This window comes from Cupressus sempervirens, chromosome 4 (assembly GCF_028749045.1).
Source record: "Cupressus sempervirens isolate cs-2001-9-10 chromosome 4, ASM2874904v1, whole genome shotgun sequence".
In the NCBI taxonomy this organism is placed as follows: Eukaryota; Viridiplantae; Streptophyta; class Pinopsida; order Cupressales; family Cupressaceae; genus Cupressus; species Cupressus sempervirens.
This window is the reverse complement of record NC_143121.1, coordinates 502,240,560-502,263,686: the sequence shown is the minus strand read 5'-3', so window position 1 is coordinate 502,263,686 and position 23,127 is coordinate 502,240,560. Positions and strand designations below refer to the sequence as shown.

The window sequence follows — 23,127 nt, the reverse complement described above, 5'->3', positions numbered from 1 at the left end:
TGAATAATTATGTAGGCAGAATCAGAATAGAGAAACAAGGTTGAAGAAGTTGGACACAGGAAACTACCCAATAATGGTCATGCATATATACTTAGTCACAAGGTTTGAATTCAAATTCCAGTTTGTCGATCATAAAATTCAGATGAAATTCGGCAAGGGTAGACATTCAGGAAGAAAACAACATTAAATTTTACACATATAAATTTATTTATTTTTAAATGTAAGTAATATATCCACAAAATTGTTCAAATAGTTTGAAACTTTGACATTGCTAAATAATTAACTAAATAACTCAATCTTATTTTAAAATAAAATAATATTATTATAAAATAACAATATTATATTAAATATCATAATATTCAGATGAAGTTTGGAAAGGGTGACAATTCGATGAAATTCAGTGTAGCCTGTAACTTAGCATATATATATATATACAATATTTACTAGGCCTGAAACATATCTGCAATGGTTTACAATAGACTGATAACAAAAAACAAATAAAGAAAAAAGGGGTGTAGAGAAATTGACATGGTGCCCCAATAACAACCAGAAAAACTAAAACTAAAACATGGGTGTAAATGTGGATGGGTGCCAAGGAGAATCCATTAGTTTTGCAGACTATTCTATGGCTCCATGGCAGCCTCTGGTAGTGCTTCCTTGCAACTGTCCTCCACAAGGTCTAATTAGGTATGTCAGTGATTGTGGTGTTCCAGCCATCTCAGAGACTTGCATCTGTCATGTTACAAAGACAAACATATGGTTGGTATGGTCTATACCTGGAATTGGGATGTTTCATTACAGGTTGGGTAGGAACATTATGTGCAAAGATGGTTAATCATTAACACATTATCGAGTTATTTCATTCACCCATTTTTCCTACAATTTCACTCCTTAGCTATGTATTATCAATTTATTACTAATGTTTCAATCTTTATATATCCTATAAATCTAGGGGTTCCCAAAGAAAATGATAATGGTCACAATCAAGGTTTTAGTCTTTTCTTTCTTATCATTCCCATATCTCTAGACTTTTTACTGCAACGTTTGCACTCCTTACGGCAATAAACAGCTCAAATATTTGTCAAATTCACCTTCACATCCAATAAAGAGTGCAAAACCATCACCTATAGCAGGCATCCTAGAAGAAGATTCTTAGAATAATTTCAAAGGTTAAGTCACAGATCAATTTATAAGGAATTATTATATTATCAGGCAGTACCTACAGACATACTTAAATTCAACATGAAGAAAACAGGGACAGCAACTCTTACCATTATACAATCTTGGAAAGAAAAGCTCAGTGACATTAGCAGGTTATCTGCCACATTTGCAATGCCTGTGCATATGGTACAGTCTTGTGTGGGGGATTTATAATGCCCAAGCTTTCTTGCAGTATACCATACTAAGCAGACAGAAGTGCCAAATATCAGATCAACTGGAAGATTGTACTCCCTTTCTATTACCTGTAATCCATCTTTTTCCAAAGCTAGAATCTTTTGGTAGGAACTTCGACGAAAACCGATCATTTCTTCATCAAATTCTCTGATGTTTATAATAACTATCATATGATTAACTTCATTTACTTGGGGTATCTTCCCATCAACAAAATCTAACTCTCCTAATGAAGATTTCACAGGAGAGTCTGCATTTAATCCTGCAATATCAACACGTACATTGCTTTCTGGAACCTCCCCTTCAAATTTGGTATCTGTGGTAAGAGATTTCTGCAGTGAATCCTTGCCAATAGTAAGACCATCAGTTAACTGCCATTCTGTTGATTCATCGTTCAATCCATCTTGCAATAAAGAAGACAACCAGCATTGATTTCCCTAAAAGTCACATAATTAGTATATTACTTTCAAGAAAGTAAAGAATTTGTCTAAAAATAATAGAAACCTAATTATTTGATTTTATCTCTTAACTGAATTTGATCATGCAAGTTCATAGGATTCATATGTTTCAGTACAAATAATCAACCAAGGGAGATATTCAACTGTGTTGGGCTCTCAGCAGTGTTGTGACAATAAGGTCTTTTTACTAATTTCCAGTGGGAACTCAAACGGGACTTCAAATATCCATTGTGATAGGCTCAAAAGCTCTTTATTTAAAATTATAGAGAACTGAAGAAGCTCTTAGCTCTACGAGTAACCATTAGCAATCTATTCATACTAGTGTAATGAATGTTGAATAACACAGCATATTGTTTCTTTGTTCATCTAAGATACATTTCAAAGTTCTACTCAACTAATAAATACAGAAGTTTTTATAAGTATATCAACTGCATTAACAGGAGCGAACAATTGAGGTCAAAGTTATCTAGAATTTGTCCAATCCTACAAGAATCCATATGAAAAACTTTTATCATTAAATGATGCTTATTTGCACTCGAATGTAGGTTAATTTCTTTCAATGCACCCAAAATAGCGTATACAAAAATATAATGCATTTTAAATTATAAATTTGTTCATACATATCTACTTCCTGGTAAGTGATATATCTGCATTTTTTAGTCATAACAGAAGTATACCAAACAGTTTAGTAGTTATTACAAATGTTATCGAAGTTCAGCACTACTTTCCATAATCTATGAAAATTATGTGGTGAGCATGCAAATACCCTTGTTAGCCTTTATCAGTGCATTGGATATATGTTAGTTAAATTAACAGAGGGACGACCCTTGGAATAACTCTTTATTATGTTCCTAGCTTCTCTTTTAGCTGTATCATGTATGCCATGACTTTCATGATTTTCTACGATGTGCCATTAGCTTAAAATAAAACATGAACCTTTGTTGACATTATTTAATTTATCAGCATCATTATGAAGACTTTTTCTATCAAAGTTCATATGTCAAGAATTACAACAAACAGCTTACTGCCCCAGCTCAAGTTTGGTCAATTTGTTATTTTTGAACTAATCCTAGAGAAGTCGTTTCATATGCTGCTATTTGTGGAGTGAAAGTCCTATTTGTTGTAGAAAAATGATAGGAAAGTGCAATGGAAGAGGATCAAAAGACACAAAGAAAGTGAAAAAGGAATAGCAAGGAGCAGGAAGCTCTGTGAAAAGAAACTTGAAAACAAGCAAAAGAGGCAGGAAAAAAACAGATTATGTAAACACTTTCAATGGACTTTAAGGTGATCAAGAATGAAATGATGGTGTGACAGGTAAGATCTCTAACTAGAAAAGCCCAACCTAGTTACAATAGTGCTACTGGTTACCATTCTAAAGCTCGAATTCTACTACGAGTACAGCCCTGGTACAAGTATGGCCAGGGTATGGCCTCAGCACTTGGTTTTTGTGGTTCCTTTTGTGAAAGACCCACAAAAAACCCAAGTGCTTGGGGAATACCAAGAGGTGTACCCAAGCATAGTTTGATACATCAAACCCTCATTTTCACTCTTCATTATTTTGAGGATGGCATTTCCTTTATCCATTAAGTCCCAGTTGTATAATAACTTTGTAACAGCATTTTATATCAGAATATGCTAGTAGGCAAGTGTAATATCCCTTTACGAATATTTTCCCCAAACCCTTGATAATTAAGTGCAGATTCAAATCTGGACAGTAAACCAATACTTAATCTAAATTCCAAAACATTAATCGTTCATAACCAACAAATAAACATACAAGAAACTCTAGAAAAGAAATGTATTTATTTCCTCCAATAATCAAAAGTACATATTAAAAACCAGGAGTTAACTCAAATAACTCAAAATGTGCTATTGTATTATACATCAGCAATACAATAATGTGCAACAACTCAAGTAATCCAATCTTATAAACAGAAAATGACAGTCAGATTGGAAAATATAAATTAAACCTGTAAGAAGGCTAGGTTTGTGTCCAACCTTCAAACGCTTCTCCAAGGGTTTGCATCCTAGAAGAAGTAACCAACAACTATTTTCAGTTCCCAGATTAATATTTGCTTGAATATTATAATCTTCATATATCCTCCATGTGGAGTCCGTTGTACCTTTATGCCTTTTCCCAATGTGATGCACGCTCTTTTAGGCAATGTGGGACAAAGCACCCTTTTTGTCATTTAGTCACTTAAGTGAATATAGTAACTTTTTAAAACAAAGTGACAAATTAAATGACTTTAATAGTCACTTAGTCAGGAACCCATATAATCATCAGGCATTAAAATAGCTGACCAAATGAACTTAGATAATCACATGCAATAGCTCGTTGGAAAGCTCTCGGTGAGACGCTTCCAACCCAACACTGAGGTACCGAAAATACTGTGCTCTGTTTACTTAGTAAGTATCCGGACAACCTGTCAAAACTGCTCTGATGGGTCTGAAACTAGAAATGCCTAGGCCAAACCTCGCACTAAACCCTGTAAAGAACCTTTCTGCCCCTGAAACCTTGGCGAAGTGAGCCAACACACTGAATTATAATGTCCCAAAAAAAAAGGGGACATTACAAAGCCTCCCTTCTCAAAGATTGCTTGCCCTTAAGCAATCCGCTCATACCTGCAAAAACCAAATGCTAGGATCCCATACTCGCCTTGAGAAAGCAATTCTACTCCTTAGTCGATGTAACCCAGCATGCATCATCTCAAATCCCGAATGGAAAAACAGTACAAGAGGAATCGATGTGCCAAATAATTGAATGTCAGGATCCCAAGGCTCACCATTAAGGGTCACCAACCACCATCTGCTGCTGCCCTATGTACCAATACCCTCAGTCAAAATGAATGTCTCACTCCATGACTGACCCTGCGAGTCTCTACTGTCAAGTGAAAATGGGAGCTCGGCAATATGCCAATATCCACCACAAGATGATAACATCCAAATTCTCCTCCGAGCTCCCCGATGGAAGGCAATACATAAGGATGCTCCCCTTGGATCCCAAGTGAGAAATTGTGCACTGTTTGAGATACCTCTGACCCACTCCTGTAATATCTACATTGTACCACTGTACCACCCCTGCAATATCTGTATCGATGATAATGATAGATCCGGCCAAACTAACTCAATCACTATATCACCCAGGTGAAAACGAAGTAATCCTGATCTTTGGATCTCTGATATGTCAGGAGGCTAAAACACACAGATCCTAACCCTATGACTGTGTAACAACACAACATAAACCACCAAATGTAAGATACTATTAGCACCTGGATCCCCAATCACCCAATCAACATGATCCTGGGTAAAGGAAAGAGTGGTTGGTGAATCACCAACATCATGAATGCTAACACTGTCTCCAGTATATTGCTGAGTAAAAAATGTAGACACCTCATGTGGTACGTAGGGTAATGTATGCTCTCCCCACTCAGCTGCAAATAACTCATTGACCCCTGATGGCCAAATAGAATCAGCGGATATACTACCCTCATACACAGGCAAACCACTAATAGCTGGAATATACCAACAAGTGAAATCACCAATCAACAAGTAGCCCATGACCATCTCATAAGAGCTAGGTGATAAAACTCTGGGTAAGCTAAAAAATCCCTTAGTGCATGCAAAGGATAAATTTGAGCTTCCTACTCCACCATAAGTACTCTCGCTCATGTCAAGGTCTTCATAAAAGGATGGTTCATCATTAGTTGAAAACTCTGAATTATCCCCACTTGTTGTATCACTAACCATGTTTTCCTATTAAAATGTATAGCTGCTGTCATAAAAATCAGAATTTCCAATCTTATTAACTTGCTGATCAATAAAAATTTTCTCACCATAGATATTCTCAAACGGGAAATACGTGATTGAATCACATTGCTTGCCTTCACATCTACCCACTTTATGAATTCCTTCAATGATTTGCGTGATTTCTTGTGCCCTTGAACCACTGTCATCTTCTTCATAAATGGCTGCCTCACTCATTTGAGTTTCAGAGTTGTGGATAGAATAATGTGTTAAGCTCAATTGAAGGCATAGCTCATCTACCTCACTTTCCTTGTCCCTTCCAAATTTTATTGCTAGATCTTTGTCCATTAATAGCTGCAAGTACTCACATTTTATCATTTTCAACGTTTCAATGATAGTATGTAAAAGAGGACTTGTGATACCACATACATTCCCATGCCTTTCTTCTATCACAATCTTCCGTATGAGATCCTCAATCAAATTGGAAGAATCATCCATACTTGTCAACACTTGGACAATCTTGTCCTCTTTGACCAAAAGCATATCCAATAAGTCAAGGAGTGAAAATGGTTTTTGACCATCTCCTTCAAACACAAGTGGGCTGTTGTCCATAGAATTTCTTGATTTTTCAGCACCTTGGGAAACAACATTCTCAGATATATCCTCTAACTCAACTTGTGCTAGAGCATCTGTCCTGCCAACATCACTATCCATTTGCTCCTCAAAATTTGATATAGTTTCCAGCCTAGTATCATCATAAAATTTATCCAAGTTAATTTCCATGTCACCAAATAAGATGCTGCAGTTGCCAACGTTGGTGGTTTGGTCAACTCTACTACATGGGCCATTAACCTGCTCATCAGAAGGACTAGTGAAAACAGTGCCATAAGATACTTCTGCCTCCCAATTACCTGTTAGTATACTTGTGCCATTATTAGTACTACTGTAAGGTTGATCAATGGCTTCCTTCTGTAAATTTTTGTACCTGTCCTCTGCAAGGAGATCTTGAGCCAAATCCAAACATTTATTTCTTATCAAATCCGTCTTGTTTTGTAACTCTAGCTGAAAGTCCATGTAATCAATGAAAGGAAATCCTTTTTGAAGCTTTAACGGAAATTTGTTATACTCATCGTACAGTCTCCTTACTTCAGTTTTAATATCGAATTGGAAATCTCGGGCTAGCTGGTGCTGCCATTTGACAAAATCCTTCTTGACTTTTCCCATAGCTGATAATAGAATATTAAAATGAAATTACTTTCTCCTGCAGTATCCTTTGTCAGTCACACCATCAGCTGTAATAAACTTGACTTGAAACTTTAGGATTGATTAGTAGTTTGACATTGCTGTGTGAGATGATTTCCTTATGCAAACAGCAAGGACAATTTGACAAACAGTTTGCAAGCCTTCCATGCGGGTATGAAAATACTGGTATTTATCTTTGATGCAATTTGCTATTGAAGCCTAAAAAAAATCACAAGATTCTATCTTTTCGATTGCTAGCAATTGGGTTTTCTGATGAAAATATGGCCACTAGAAAAGAACATTCAATGTCTTTCGCACAATCACAAAAAATTGCCAAACAATTCTCTTCTAGATATTATATTCGCCCGTAGCCTGGCTCCAGTTGAGCAATTTCATTCAGAAGAAATGAATATGGTGCATCTAGTTATTCCCTAAATCTGCTACCTTGATGCCTTGCCCTATCAAGATCTTACAATCCCAAACTATGAAGAGGATTGATGCTTTACAAGTTTTTGTCCATCTTCAGAGATACTAACTGTTGCTTGGTGTTGAAGAAAAATTCTCAGTCTCAGAGGTTCTGGTCGGCAATTGATGTTCCCCTACTCTCTAATTGATTCACTCAATCTTTTCATTCAACAGAAAAATCTTGTAAATTTTGTGGTAAAAGACCTCAAGCAATCTCAGATCTGCAGTAGGCTTGGATAGCTCCACCTTTCCCTTCAGCTCACTGAGAATATCTCTAACTGTACATTGTTTGGAAGTGTTATATTGTGGACAGTAACCTCATCTTTTGTTGAATGATGAAAAATAACCTTCAATGTTTTTAGTCCCTGCAGCTCTGGAAGTGGGATGTCATGGACTTCATAATATAAGATATCAGATTTCTGATTATAATGGACTAACATGTCACATAAGTGATCTATGACTTTGTACTTGAAGGGTTGAGGCTTTGGTTGCTGTGAATAGCAATTATGGGTTGTAAGTCTTATTTTTGAAGGATCATCCAATCCAATCTGTTGTGCAACTCTCTCCACAACATCATCGTAAGTGGAGTGTTTTGAAACTGTAATATTCTCACTAAGTTTTTCCCCAAAAATACCAAATGTTCAGCACTTGACATTAATGCAAACAGTTCATGAGCAACCTGATAATGGTCTGGTACCTTAGTAGTATACTATTTGAATTTTAACTAGAATATGTTTAATGCAACCCAGTTGTAATTTCGTCAAACAGATCACTACCAATCTGCCCCAGAAATTGTGTTCACTATGGACAATCTTATTTTGAGTTCTGAATGGATTACTAATAACTGTACCAACACAAAGCCATTTGAGTTGCACCTTTTTCCACTTTGTTGTAACCGTCCCCGAATTGGCACAAGTTTGCACTCTCGATTTAATGACACCTGGGACTATAATAGCTGGCCATAGCTTGTGACAAGGACCAGAGGATGCGTTTGGTAATCCCAGCAACTGACACCTAAAAATCTGTGTAGATTCTTCACACATATAACAACAAATCTCCAACCCGACTGCTATAATGTCATTACCACTACCCTGCCAGCCTGGAAGGTATATCCACGTGGTCAAACACCTGAGCACAAAGGAAGTATGACCCATACTGGAAAATCCAAGGACTTCACTCGGATTAAACCCTGTCACTTGTCCGACTATAGTGATGCTTCAATCCCATCCACAAACTGTATAGTATTATGATCTTGACTTATAGCGAATGATGATATATAACTCTTACTCCTCATTCCGCTATAAGAGTTGTGTATCCCAGGTCACTCCCTCCGACTACTGTAGTATGTGATGCCCCGTACTGTGCTGACGGTAAGGTTTTCCTTGAATGTTGTTGGTAAAGGGACAGCCAGAGTCTTCTTTTCATATGCCAATTCACATTTTAAATCACAGTCCAACTGGTAATCTGGACCACAGTGCTGAGGAAGTTGTCTTCACACCATAACTATTCTAAAAGTGTCTTGCCGTGGGGGCCCATTACCAAACTCGAGATACCATATTTGTCTGTCTTACATAGTAATTGGTTGGTGTTGTGCAACGTCTGCCCCTGAATTAAGCCATGACTTCAACCTTGCAAATATCCCTTCCAATGCGGAATGGTGAACCCGACCCAAGGAGTTAAATCCGGCAGCTAGAGATACAATGCGACTTCGAACTGTATACTGTCTCAGCCGTATAAAGATATTTGGGTGCTAATTCAATCAACTAAACTATACTGCAAGTAAACTCCAAATACCCAAAAATCTCATTAAGCAAATAAACAGCATCTGTTACAGTTCTACAAATGGGTCTGTAACTTCAAAGGATATATAATTATTTATTTAATTTCACTAAATAAACTTCCATAGGAGGGCAAGGTCTTTGGCTCTGATACCACTGTAATATCCCTTTACGTATATTTTCCTCGAACCCTTGATAATTAAGTGCAAATTCAAATCCAGACGGTAAACCAATACTTAATCTAAATTCCAGAACATAATCGTTCATAACCAGAAAATAAACATACGAGAAACTCCAGAAAAGAAATGTATTTATTTCCTCCAATAATCAGAAGTACATATTAAAAACCAGGAGTTAACTCAAATAATTCAAAATGCGCTACTGTATTATACATCAACAATACAACAACGTGCAACAACTCAAGTAATCCAATCTTATAAACAGAAAATGACAATCCGATTGGAAATATAAATGAAACCTGTAAGAAGGCTAGGTTTGTGTCCAACCTTCAAACGCTTCTCCAAGGGTTTGCATCCTAGAAGAAGTAACCAGCAATTGTTTCTAGTTCCCAGATTAATATTTTTTTGAATATTATAATCTTCATCTATCCCCCATGTGGAGTCCGTTGTACCTTTATGCCTTTTCCCAATGTGATGCATGCTCTTTTAGGCAATGTGGGACAAAACACGTTTTTGTCCTTTAGTCACTTAAGTGAATATAGTAACTTTTTAAAATAAAGTGACAAATTAAATGACTTTTATAGTCACTTAGTCAGGAAACCATATAATCATCAGGCATTAAAATAGCTGACCAAATGAACTCAGATAATCACATGCAATAGCTCGTTGGAAAGCTCTCGGCGAGACGCTTCCAACCCAACACTGAGGTACCAAAAATACTGTACTCTATTTACTTACTAAAAATAGTAAGTATGCGGACAACCTGTCAAAACTGCTCCAATGGGACTGAAACTGGAAATGCCTATGCTAAATCTCAAACTAAACCCTGTAAAGAACCTTTCTGCCCCTCAAACCTTGGTGAAGCGAGCCAACACACAAAATTATAATGTCCCAGAAAAAGGGGACATTACAGCAAGCAATTAGATATCATCTCAATTGCATTTGGGAATTGTGCCTAGGAACAAAAAGTTAGTAACTTTACATCACAGTTAATGACATTAAATCTAGTTGCTTTACATAATGCATATGAAGAAGTTGTTTACTTATGTTTTGTAAAATTACTTTCCTTGTATGATTAATGATTTGTCATTTTGTCAAATGTTAACAAAATAAAAATGAAACAGCTTTTGCATTTTGAATAGCCGGTTGGAATGCCAATCTATTTTGTTGTGGTTCAATTGAGCCAAAATTTGATCTTCGCCTTGACGGTTTTGATGAAGAAGAATATGAATATTAAATATGAAGTTTCTGCGGAACAAAATAGGTTTTGGAGATCACTGTTTTTGTGTGTGATGAATTGTTGAAGGTGATGGAACCTCAATTTGAGTCTCCATTTGTACCCATTCTTTGTTGTACTTCTTCCTTGGGTCAAAGATGGGAATAACTGCTGAAAAGACCCTTGAACAGCTCTTTCCCAAGCTCACTGTTGATGTCATGTTAAATAGAGACTATAAGCATATTATGTTGCGTGCACAGGTTCAGTTTTGACTGCAGAGATGCAGAGACCTTCATGATTTGAAATAGTTGTTTGCATGAGATCTGGTTTCTTCCTTACTCATACATATTCACAGTAACTTGTTTTGATCAAATGTTACACATCAACATTCAGATATTGGATAGCTTCAACTCTAATTATGATGCTGTTTGTGTGCAAAAGTGCCAATAGAAGTGGTAAAGTTACTACCAGCACTATCAGTGATTATTATTCTGGAAATTGCATTCCATTGAATAAGGATGTGTCCATTCTTCAGCATTAGTGAAAAGAGTTTCAATTTGAGTTAACAGAGCACATTTTTGTGAAGCCATAGATATATTTTGTACATGCATGCTTAAAAGAACATTCAGAAAATGGATAGAAGTCTCGATCAAATGCTACTGGTTGTGCAGTAATGAACTTTCATCAAAGTTGAAGCTATTTGCGAATGTCTTAAATAGGTTTTCCAGGCATCATCCAATTGGCAGAACTGAATATTTTCAGTGAACAAATATATTCAATAGTGGATATTGTGGCAACTATAATATCAAATTCCGAGGAGACATGCATATGCCACTGTCACACATTCAGGAGAGGCGTCTACATAAAAGGATTTGTAATTGTATCTAAAATAACAAATAAAAAAGAAGACAATGGGTTATAGTCACACTGGCGAAGCACCAAAAGGAGTTGGATATAGACGTACGAGGAGGTCTGATAAACTTGAAAGCTGTGATAGTATACCTACAGCCATGCTGTGAAATAACTCATCGCTTTGTCTTATTCATGTTTGCGATTTCATAGAGGGTGACTCATGAATTAATTCCCAGGGTTATCCCACAAAACTGGTGTGTTTGGTACAAGCCAGAATTGGTGTGAATGAGTGCTGTCAAATCTATTTCAATCTTTCTAATCTCGTGCCTTGGTCCATTCCCGCCTCTACATCCATGTCATTCCGATTGTATTGAAGTATTGGTATAATCGTTTGTATACAAATATCTGATGGCATTCTGTGTTTCTGCAGGTCTGGACATATGCGTGCGGCAGCATAAATACATTACTGACAGAGTCTGAATGATGTCTGAGGGGAAAAAGAAAAAACAGATAAATAGTTAGAAGAGCCCACACAGATTCAGAATGTGAAGATTGCAACCATAACAATAACGTCTCCTGAAGACAGAAATACACTGCAGGCGATGAAGTTTGAGAGAGATACAATGACAATATATTTAATGTGATCTGCCAAGCCCATGTTCATGAGCTCAAACAAATAGTTATATTTCCTTTAAGCCAAATTATATTATAAGTTACATTAGAAGATCACAACATTTAGTCATTTGTTATGGAAGGGTGCCGTGCTTGAAAATGCAACCGACATCTTTTAGCCATTTATAAATAGGAAATACAAAATCAAAACAAGGGAATTCATATTCATATTTAATTTTTTACATATACTATATGCACTTGATATATTTTATTCTTTTAATGGTAAATAAATGAAGTTTTGAACTCAGACAATGGATTCTGGATTACCGAGCAAACTTGTATGCGATTCCGGAATTGAAATGCATTGGATGGATCATCCCTAAGGAGTGTCTCTAGTGCAAATTTGTTTTCGGTATAATCTGGAAGCGTATCTATTTAATTTATTTGCATTAAAGTTTTAAATTATTATTGTGTCTTTTACAAATGTTTTTTATTAATTTCTATAAATATTTTGATATTTGGATAAGTGGACTGGGTCATTATTACATTTTAAATTTGATAAACATAAACATTGAAATATTTAATTATTTTCATATTTATGTCCAGTTTGTCTCCATATCACAGGAATTAAAATGCATCCTAGACTAGTTTAAAATTGCATTTATATAATTGATATGTCGCATCTGAATTGGTAAAATTGTTTATAGTTTAAATATATTGAACTTTATAAAGTTGTACATTTCAACTTATAATATTGACTATGATTGCCCATTTAATCAAGCACTAGTCTTTATATTGCTCTTGATTCATAATCCATATGCTGGGAACTGTTTCATTTATTTCCTTTGAGGAATTAATATATTCATTTTTTGCATTAATTTATAATTATTCTTTATTTACAACATTATCACATTTATTATTCTTAATACGTAATTTACAATCTTAAAGCTTTCTATAATTCTTGCCGTTTTGAAAAGCTTTTATTGCATTCACATTCTAGTTTATCTGCTATAAGCGTCTTGGATCTAAGTGTTTCGTCCAGGATTAGGTATACCCGCCTTGGATTGCATCGATCAGTCCCGTTAAGTTGGCCTTAACCGATTAGATATCCCAACATCAAGCAGTCAAGGCTTATAGGATTCCAATCTGCGGTTTTGGGAACCATCAGAAGGAATTCTCTTGGTCTTTTTGTAGAACTTTTGGGAGACAGATTTTTAATCTAGAGTTTATCATCTAAGAAGGTGAGATACCCTTCTTGAGCGATTGCAAATAGTCATATTTGGAAGTTGCTTAGTTTTCAAATATGATGACTGTGAGCAATGAAAAGTGATCAAATGGAATGCAAATAGCTAGGAAATACACTCAAATCAACAAATCAAGACAATATGCAAGATTACATGACAGAGGACTAAAAATAACAAGAAATGAAAACCCTAGTACCAAATCAATAGCCTCCTTGATGCAATGATATGTCCATGGATGTTTAATTTGATGTATGCTCACTCAAGAATTTGGCCACATAAGGGCACTCCAAATGTAAAATGGGTGAAGGAAATGACAATGGTGAAGGGTTGAATTTATAAGGTTTGGATGAAATAAATGTATGGTTGAGATCGATTGAAAATATCAATAGTGGAGAATGCTTAACAGGAAATTCCTTTTGGGAACATGAAGGGACAAGTCATGTCACCAAATACATGGGCCTATGTTCATGATGTGAGGGAAGAATTGACTTTGGGTTCCCAATCTTTGGGATTAGCAAAGTGCACAAGGTTATGGGGGTGATTAGGCTCGATAAAGTGGGATTGGGGAACAAGTGGGCAAGTAGGAGGATGTGATGCGAGGAGAGATAATGAGTGGGGGAAAATACTCTTTTTTAAGTCCAAGTGGGAGGAAGGGATTGAATAAGTAAAGACTAGATTTAGTTAATCAAATAAGATATTAGCATTCAAGAGGATGAAAGATTTTGGGATTTGGAATTACTTTATATTCAAAATAGAGGAGGGCTTTAATTAAATATATGAATGCATTTGCTCAATTAAAAAGTGACACTAAAGTTAATAAAATTACTTAATTTACATAGGACTATAGACGAAAGGAGGGATATTAATTAAAAAATAATTATTATAAAATTAATAAAACAAGTGTAAAAGAAAGGTTATGATGATTTAGTTTGATCAAATATTAATATATCAGATTTGGGTGTTTGCAACGACATTGGTGAAGTTCTCGGATTGGAGTTTGAAGAGAAATGGATATTTTTATGGTTTTCTAAGTTTAGCTTTGTTACCCAAACATTTTATAGGGAGGTTTAATTATATTAATTAATAGGAAAGAGAGAGATTAGTCCTCAGGTAGAACTAATTTTTCTCTCCCCGTACTTTGCTCTCTCCACATACTCCAACTTGTAGAGAAAAGTTCGGGGTTTGGGTTTGAGTTTGAGTTTCCTTCCCCTCGTTCACAATCTTCTCTCGTACTAAAACTTGTAGAGAGAAGTACGGGTTTGGATTTGGGTTTTCTCACTCAATTTTTCTCTCTCCACGTACTAAATATACTCTCTCACTACGTACTCTAACTTTTTACCCTAATCTTAACCTGTACCAAAACATAAACAAGAACCAAAATGTGTACATTCAGGAAAACATGAGAGCATCTTTGTATAAACGAAGGAAGGTAGTTGATGATCACAGCGGACAATGGTGGCATAGTATGCAGAAATGAAATTTCTATGGTGCCAACTAAGTGTGAAGTTTTTGAGGAGATAAGCCAAAGTGCCTACTAGTGTAGAAATGCTTGAAACTGCATTGTGGAAGGTGACACATGTTCGACAGATAAAGAAAGGCATTGTTTGTTGATTCATCAGTTAGGAACCCTCCAATTCGGTCTTTTACAAAAGAAGATGGTTCCTTCCCACTTACCGTGAAGGTATAGAATAAGACAATCAAATCATGGGAACTCCTTGACATAATGTTCTCAAGAAATTGCAGGCAGCCGATATAAAACTGAATAACAGAGCACATTCTCCCCAGCCAAAGCATGTAACTCCATTACATCTCTTAGCAAGCCACGACATTTCATGAAACCAAGACAAGGCACGTGAGCTATTTAATTCCAACCACAGGCAAGGTAAGTTTGAAGCCGAGGAAAGACAAACCTTTGTTCAATAGTTTTCGCAAAAACCAAGCATGACCATGTCAAAAGATTCGGCATTAAACCCGTTTGAAAAATTACCAAATACAGAACCGAGGATGCCAGAGGAGAGATATAAAAGGCAGTGAACTGTTTGATATAATGCCTGAAAGTTGACCTACAGTGCCTTGCTACTGGACAAGTGAGTAGAGCACCGAAGTGTTTGAGGTTTTTTCTAAAATATTGGGTTGTGATTTCTAGCAAGAAATCCATGATTTCTTGAACTTCACAAAGAATAATGTTTGCCTGCAAAGTGAGGTGGAGCGTCCCAAAAGGCTATTAAATATTGGCGAATGGGAATACTCAGGGTGCAACTTTTTGAATTATAGGAGAAACATGACTTATTATAATTTTTACCAAAAGTGGTCTGAGGATGAGTACACCAAAAATGTTGGAAAAGTTAGAGATGATAACAATTTTCAAGGATCTAGATATCCAAATGTGAGGTTGGAACGAACTTAGTATGACCAGCTCTATGAAAGCTTGGAATGATGACTTTGATGATGATGAGTCGGATGGAGTAGTAAGAGCCCAATTATCAGTCTTTAACAGCTTGATTTTATATCCAACTCATACATAACAGTTGGTTGCTTATCCAGAAGCGTAGAGACCCATTGTGGAGTTGGCCATGAAGACAAATTTTTATATAAAGTCTCATGAGATATAGAAAATGACCAGGGCAACCATGGCAGTTGTGGCAATGAAATTGCCTGATGAAGCTGGAGGATTTGGGTCTTCAAACAAAGAATAAAAATCGTGATAGCAAGGAAACTATTTCTTTCACTTATAGAAGAAGCATTGGCACTATTTTTGCTAGTTTCGCTCCAATGCAACATTGGTCTTAAAAATTTAAAATCCTCAAAAGGTTCTTACAGTTTTCCTAAATGAACATCTGGGGAGAAATCTTAAATCCTGCATCGATTTTTCATAAACTTTCAATTAATAAGTAAATTTCATCTTTTGAGGTGAATTCATAAAATCCGTGTAAAGTGGGAACTTGCTTGTTGATTTGAAAGCATGGATGTGCTTATGAGATGAGCATGGAAAAATTAGGAAACATAGGTAGCAAGGGAACTATTTGACATAATATGTGTGGCACGGCATCAGAAACATCAAGAAATATGATGAAGGCATAAGAAAATGGCAATGCACATTGTGTACCCAAGCGAAGTTAGTACACCAATCACTGCCCTTGTTCCATATCCTAGCGCACCATTCTCTCAAAGTCAGTGGTAAGCAATTCAGAAGAAATCACCGGGGAGATCTTATGAGTCAAAACTCATTTGTCATTCCCAATGTAGTCTGCAAGATATTGATATAGTAGATATTACTGCATGGTGGTGTTAGAGCACTGAAGAACATAGAACCAACGATTACCATTATTTCATTTCATCTTAATGTCTCCTAAATGCAAGAAGGAAAGAAACGAGAAATGGTGTGTCTAGATTGGTGCCAAAAGAAGCATTATAAATATTTATGAAAGTGTCCCTTGACACACATTTGATACATAATGAAGGTTGCTGTTAGTCAAAGCTAACATGCTAATATATGTTTGGAGATACACTTTGAATGAAGAAATGGAGGTTAGAGCCTGCTAAATGAAATTCTAAGAAGCAAAGTCAGGATTAGTTTACATTGTAAAGAGACATGTGTCACTTATTGTAAACAAGGTTAGGATGTTGTGCTTTACTTTGTAAAAGGTTGGAATTGGTTGCGAAATGCATTCCCAATGTCAGAATCCTAACTTTTTAGGTAGTTACGAACCCGAAAAGTTGGTTAATCTGGATTGGCTATAAATTCCTGAAAATCAATGTAATAAGGGACTTTTTTGGACTTGGAAAGAGGGAACACTTATGCTCTGATAACAAAGCAATTTTTGGAAAGTGTGTACAATTGTTGTTTTTTTTGTAATCAATTATTTCTTACTTTCTTGGTGCAAAGAAATAAAGGAAGTACATTTGGCGTTCTCTTTCTAAAGGGTCTGAATTGTTGAGGTGTTGATTCATTTATGAGTATTTTCATGGTATGGTGTGAGTATTCGTGAATGATTGAATTAGCGTTGTGTTGGTGAAAGTTCTCAAGCGTAGTCCTTGATTGCTCTCATTAATAGTTTACATCATTTTTATGAAAGCGTTGAAGGCATGTGGTGCATTCGCTATCAATGATTTTCCTTTCTATTTTCTAAGTTCTACTTATCTTTATTGAAAAATCCAAAATTTTATCTTACGAGGGAGCTGCCCCTCTAAACGCAAAGGAAGGCCGGATATCAAGGGCCTATCCAATTATTGGAGACATCGATTTTCCACATACTCCATTGGGCCAATCGTATATTTTCAAGTGACGAATCTGTTTACCAACAAATTTTTGGCAACTCAGCTAGGGAGACTGAAGAAGAAAAGATTAACAGTCCCCTGTAATGAAGCACAATGGTGCTTCTGAATGAGAACATTTTTCCAATTCTCCAACCAAACCTCAGCTTCCAAGACACCCAGGAAGATATCATTTCGGTCTCAAACACTCTAACCTAGAGGTGTAGATGAAGGGCACAACAATATCATCAAGTAAATCAAGTTCTTGAAGAAGAAGAAGAGTTCGGGGAAATCTTGCGAAGAGCTCCTATTGGTCAGGACGTAGTAGTCATTGAAAGAATAGTAGCTATCCCAAGAAGAAACAGGCAAAATCTTGGTCACATCCAAGATCAAGTGAACAATAACCAGTAACATGGTTGATAAAGGTACCTTCCCTTGAATGAAGGTTGGCGACTCTATTTAAAGAATTGAATTATTGGCAACTCTATCTGAGGTTCGAATTCAAAACATGATTTGGTACAAGGGAAAAGTTGAAACTGATAGTGATAGCGACAGTGATGATGAATACTTTTCATATCCCAAGAAACAGATTCCCGATGAGCCTCTACAAGTTGAATTCTTGAAGAATTTCTATGGCAGCAGGAAGCTAGATCCTAGAATGGTTCATCCTTGCTTGTTGCAAATTTTCCAAAAGATCGAAGAGGATGATGGAAAAGATTATGGGTTTCTTTCTCATGATGAGGCTTTATTGGAAAAAGGTTCAACATATAAAAATAAAGGTATTTTTGAAAAATACCTTTCATCTAAATCAACAATGAAGAATAATGGGAATGTCTCTCATTCACCTGTCTCTCAACAAAATCAGATTTTCATCGATCCTAAGCAAGGTAGCTTCTTGAAGAGTTTCTACAGTGGACGGAAACTAGATCCAAAAAATATTCATCCATCTTTGCTCCGAACTTTGCAAAAGATAGAAGAAGAGGGTAACGATTATCAGTTTTTCTCTTGCAAGCCAAAATCATTTTTAGAAATAAGTTCCACATGCGATTATAAGGACTTTTATCAGAAAAATGATTCATGTGACTCAATAATGGATAATGGTGGTCAAACAAGTGTCCCAACACTTGCACCTATTTCTCATTAAAATCATGCTTCCATTGATCCTAATTAGGTGGAATTCTTAAAAAGCTTCTACGGCATTGCACGCTTGGATCCTGACAAAGTACATCCTTCTTTACTTCACACACTGCGAGACCTTGAGAAAGAAGACCCATGCAAGAATTATTTTCTTGGTAGCAAAACATCTCCCAATCCAAATGTTAGAAAAGACTCATCTAATTCTTCATGCATGAAAGAAGACAGTGATTCTACGTCCAATGAAGGAGATGGTTGGGAAATAAAGTCTATTGGAAAAGAAGGGTCTGCTAATGTATCAAGGCATGACTGTAAAAATTTCCAAACCAAGGAGAGAGTGTTCAATCATCTCGATCCTAATGAGAAAGAAAAAGAAATATCAGAATCTCAAGAAACTACACAACATATGATTGAAGATGAGGAAAATGTGGATCAAGGTGAGTTTCATACTTCTTTTATTCATACTTGGTGCCTCGATGCTTCAGATGATGACTTCCTATGTGGAGAAGATCTTCCCAATCATCCTTCCATGATCATTCAAGGTGATGAATCTATTGATGACATCAATACTTCAGATGTTCTGGCACAATCTAAAACCACTACCATTGACAGAGACAAAAGCACAAATGAACCTCTACAAGTATCTACCTCCCCTGTGGAAATGGAGACCTTTACATTTGATGACATCGATGAACTTGTGATTAGAAGATCGGTTGATGGAAAAGCTAAAAGTCAGCTTCAAGGAGAAAAAGATGAATCATCTAGCCTTCATTATTTATCATGCATGCAACAAGAATATCAACCTTTTGCATTTCATGAAAGATATCTTGGGGAAGAATCAATGATTCAAAAAGACATAGATATCATTAAACATATCGAAAATGAAAGCTATATGAATATGAAAACAAGTTCCTCTAATCCAATGGAAGTAGATTTGAAATCCTATGGATCATTCAAAGGTCAAAGAAATCCTCTTTTTGAGCCTTCTCATCAAATAGGAGATCTTATGTCAAAAAGATTCTATGAGGAGAATAATCATGATAAAATAAGTAATGAGTCAGCAGGTGATCTCATGGAGGAATCTGAGGAAGGAAACTCTAATGATGTTTTTATCCCAAGTTTGTGCTCAAAAGCTTTGGATGGTAATTTCCTCTATGGAGAAAGTGTTTACTTTAATCCTTTGTTTCTAGATAAAGGCATTTCTATTGATGCTTCTCAGATAGGCATTCAAAGAAAAGTTTCAATGGCTACAACTCCACAGGTTGCTTCGCGTCACAGATTGTATGAAGGCGATCCCATACAAGGTTTGATATCTTCTCGTCTTAACCATCAGAAGGCCCTTCAGATGGAAAATTTTGATATTAATGGGACGAAAATTGAAGTTATGGCCCGCAATGTTGAAGATGGTACCCATGTAACTCAGAAGTGCCTAAAAATTCAAGATAATCTTTTGGAAGATAAGGAAGAAGAAATGGATCATGAGAAGATTCAATATAATATGGATGTACATCTCGATTGGAATAATTTTACAGAAGATTCAACCATGATCATTCCAATGGAAAAGCAAGAGTGTCTAGTGTCAGAAATAAATTCAGGACTCCATGATGATCGATCACTAGAAATTCAAGTAGAGGGCTTACCAAATAGAGGAGAAGATCAAAGATACATTCAGAAACTTGAGAATCTAATTCTACAATTCTTTCAAAATGAAGTCATTCATGGCATGTGTCATGAGGGAGAATTGAATTTGAAGTCAGAGGTTTTTGATGAGAAATGGTTTTTCAGATACATTCCCTTGTCCAAAGCAATGGAAAATGTTTGGACTCAAAAATTTGGAATACAAGGAGAAGACCTACATTTGAGTTCACGAGTAATGGGGAGTTGTCGCCTGTTAAGTCACCATGGCATATACTTTTCCCAACCAGTTAATGGGTTTGCATGAATCATTTGGAGTTAGAGCTGTCGGAGGTAGGGGTTTCCTACCATCTACATATCCTAGCTAGGAGTTTTTGTTATGCCTTCCTTTTCTTTTCTGTTTGGATGTGTTCCCATTTTTGTTGTGCTTAGTCCCTTTTTCTTGGATTTATCTCCTTTTGGGGTGACTCTATAGCCCTTGTGATAAAGCACTGTCATTTCTTAACTCTGGGTTCATTCAGCGTCCTGTACAGTCCTTGTCCCCAGTTAGAGCCAGCTGTTACCCAAACATTTTATAGGGAGGTTTAATTATATTAATTAATAGGAAAGAGAGAGATTAGTCCTTAGGTAGAACTAATTTTTCTCTCCCTGTACTTTTCTCTCTCCACGTACTCCAACTTGTAGAGAGAAGTTCGGGGTTTGGGTTTGAGTTTCCTTCCCCTCGTTCACAATTTTCTCTCTCCACGTACTAAAACTTGTAGAGAGAAGTACGGGTTTGGATTTGGGTTTCCTCACTCAACTTTTCTCTCTCCACGTACTAAATATACTCTCTCACTACGTACTCTAACTTTTTACCCTAATCTTAACCTGTACCAAAACATAAACAAGAACCAAAATGTGTACATTCAGGAAAACATGAGAGCATCTTTGTATAAACGAAGGAAGGTAGTTGATGATCACAGAGGACAATGGTGGCATAGTATGCAAAAATGAAATTTCTACGGTGCCAACTAAGTGTGAAGTTTTTTAGGAGATAAGCCAAAGTCGCTACTAGTGTAGATGTGCTTGAAACTGCATTGTGGAAGGTGACCACATGTTCGACAGATAAAAAAAGGCATTGTTTGTTGATTCATCAATTAGGAACCCTCCAATTCGGTCTTTTACAAAAGAAGATGGTTCCTCCCCACTCACTGTGAAGGTATAGAATAAGACAATCAAATCATGGGAACTCCTTGACATTATGTTCTCAGGAAATTGCAGGCGGCAAATATAAAGCTGAATAACAAAGCGTGTTCTCCCCAACCAAATCATGTAACTCCATTACATCTCTTAGCAAGCCACGACATTTCATGAAACCAAGATAAGGCATGTGAGCTATTTAATTCCAACCACAGGCAAGGTAAGTTTGAAGCAGAGGAAAGACAGAATTTTGTTCTATAGTTTCCGCAAAAACCAAGCATGACCATGTCAAAAGCTTCGGCATTAAACCCATTTGAAAAATTATCAGATACAAAACCGAGGATGCCAGAGGAGAGATATAAAAGACAGTGAACTGTTTGATATAATGCCTGAAAGTTGACCTACAGTGCCTTGCTACTGGACACGTGAGCAGAGCAGCGAAGTGTATGAGGTTTTTTCTAAAATATTGGGTTGTGATTTCCAGCAAGAAACCCATGATTTCTTGAACTTCACAAAGAATAATGTTTGCCTGCAAAGTGATGTGGAGCATCCCAAAAGGCTATTAAATATTGGGGAATGGGAATACTCAGGGTGCAACTTTTTGAATTACAAGAGAAACATGACTTATTATAATTGTGACCAAAAGCAGCCTGAGGATGAGTACACCAAAAATGTTGGAAAAGTTAGAGATAACAATTTTCAGGGATCTAGATATCCAAATGCGAGGTTGGAACGAACTTTTAATATGACCAGCTCTATGAAAGCTTGGAATGATGACTTTGATGATGAGGAGTCGGATGGAGCAGTAAGAGCCCATTTATCAGTCTTTGATAGCTTGACTTTATATCCAACTCATACATAACAGTTGGCTGCTTATCCAGAAGTGCAGAGACCCATTGTGGAGTTGGCCATGACGACAAATTTTTATATAAAGTCTCATGAGATACAGAAAATGACCAGGGCAACCATGGCAGCTGTGGCAATGAAATTGCCTGATGAAGCTGGAGGATTTGGGTCTTCAAACAAAGAATAAAAATCGCGATAGCAAGGAAACTATTTCTTCCACTTATAGAAGAAGCATCGGCACTATTTTTGCTAGTTTCGCTCCAATGCAACATTGGTCTTAAAAATTTAAAATCCTCAAAAGGTTCTTGCAGTTTTCCTAAATGAACATCTGGGGAGAAATCTTAAATCCTACATCAATTTTTCATAAACTTTTAGTTAATATTTTTCATAAATTTCATCTTTTGAGGTGAATTCATAAAATCCGTGTAAAGTGGGAACTTGCTCGTTGATTTGAAAGCATGGATGTGCTTATGAGATGAGCATGGAAAAATTAGGAAACATAGGTAGCAAGGGAACTATTTGACATAATATGTGTGGCACGGCATCAGAACCGTCAAGAAATATGATGAAGGCATAAGAAAATGGCAATGCACATTGTGTACCCAAGCGAAGTTAGTACACCAATCACCACCCTTGTTCCATATCCTGGCGCACCATTCTCTCAAAGTCAGTGGTAAGCAATTCAGAAGAAATCACCGGGGAGATCTTATGAGTCAAAACTCATTTGTCATTCCCAATGTAGTCTACAAGATATTGATATAGTAGATATTACTGCATGGTGGTGTTAGAGCACTGAAGAACATAGAACCAACGATTACCATTATTTCATTTCGTCTTAATGTCTCCTAAATTCAAGAAGAAATGAAACGAGAAATGGTGTGTCTAGATTGGTGC

General features: G+C 36.4%; 1 protein-coding gene across 2 annotated transcripts in view; it reads right to left on the bottom strand.

Moving 5' to 3' along the window:
• Window positions 1–23,127, bottom strand: part of SHOC1 (shortage in chiasmata 1) — a 260,024-nt gene that overhangs the window by 50,441 nt on the left and 186,456 nt on the right. The window contains exon 4 of one of the 2 annotated variants that reach the window (XM_089825673.1): window positions 1,272–1,736. In XM_089825673.1, the coding sequence (XP_089681799.1) occupies window positions 1,272–1,736 (465 nt within the window). Of the gene's footprint in view, window positions 1–1,271; window positions 1,830–23,127 lie in introns of both variants that reach the window. The other variant, XM_089825672.1, reaches the window with a different exon arrangement.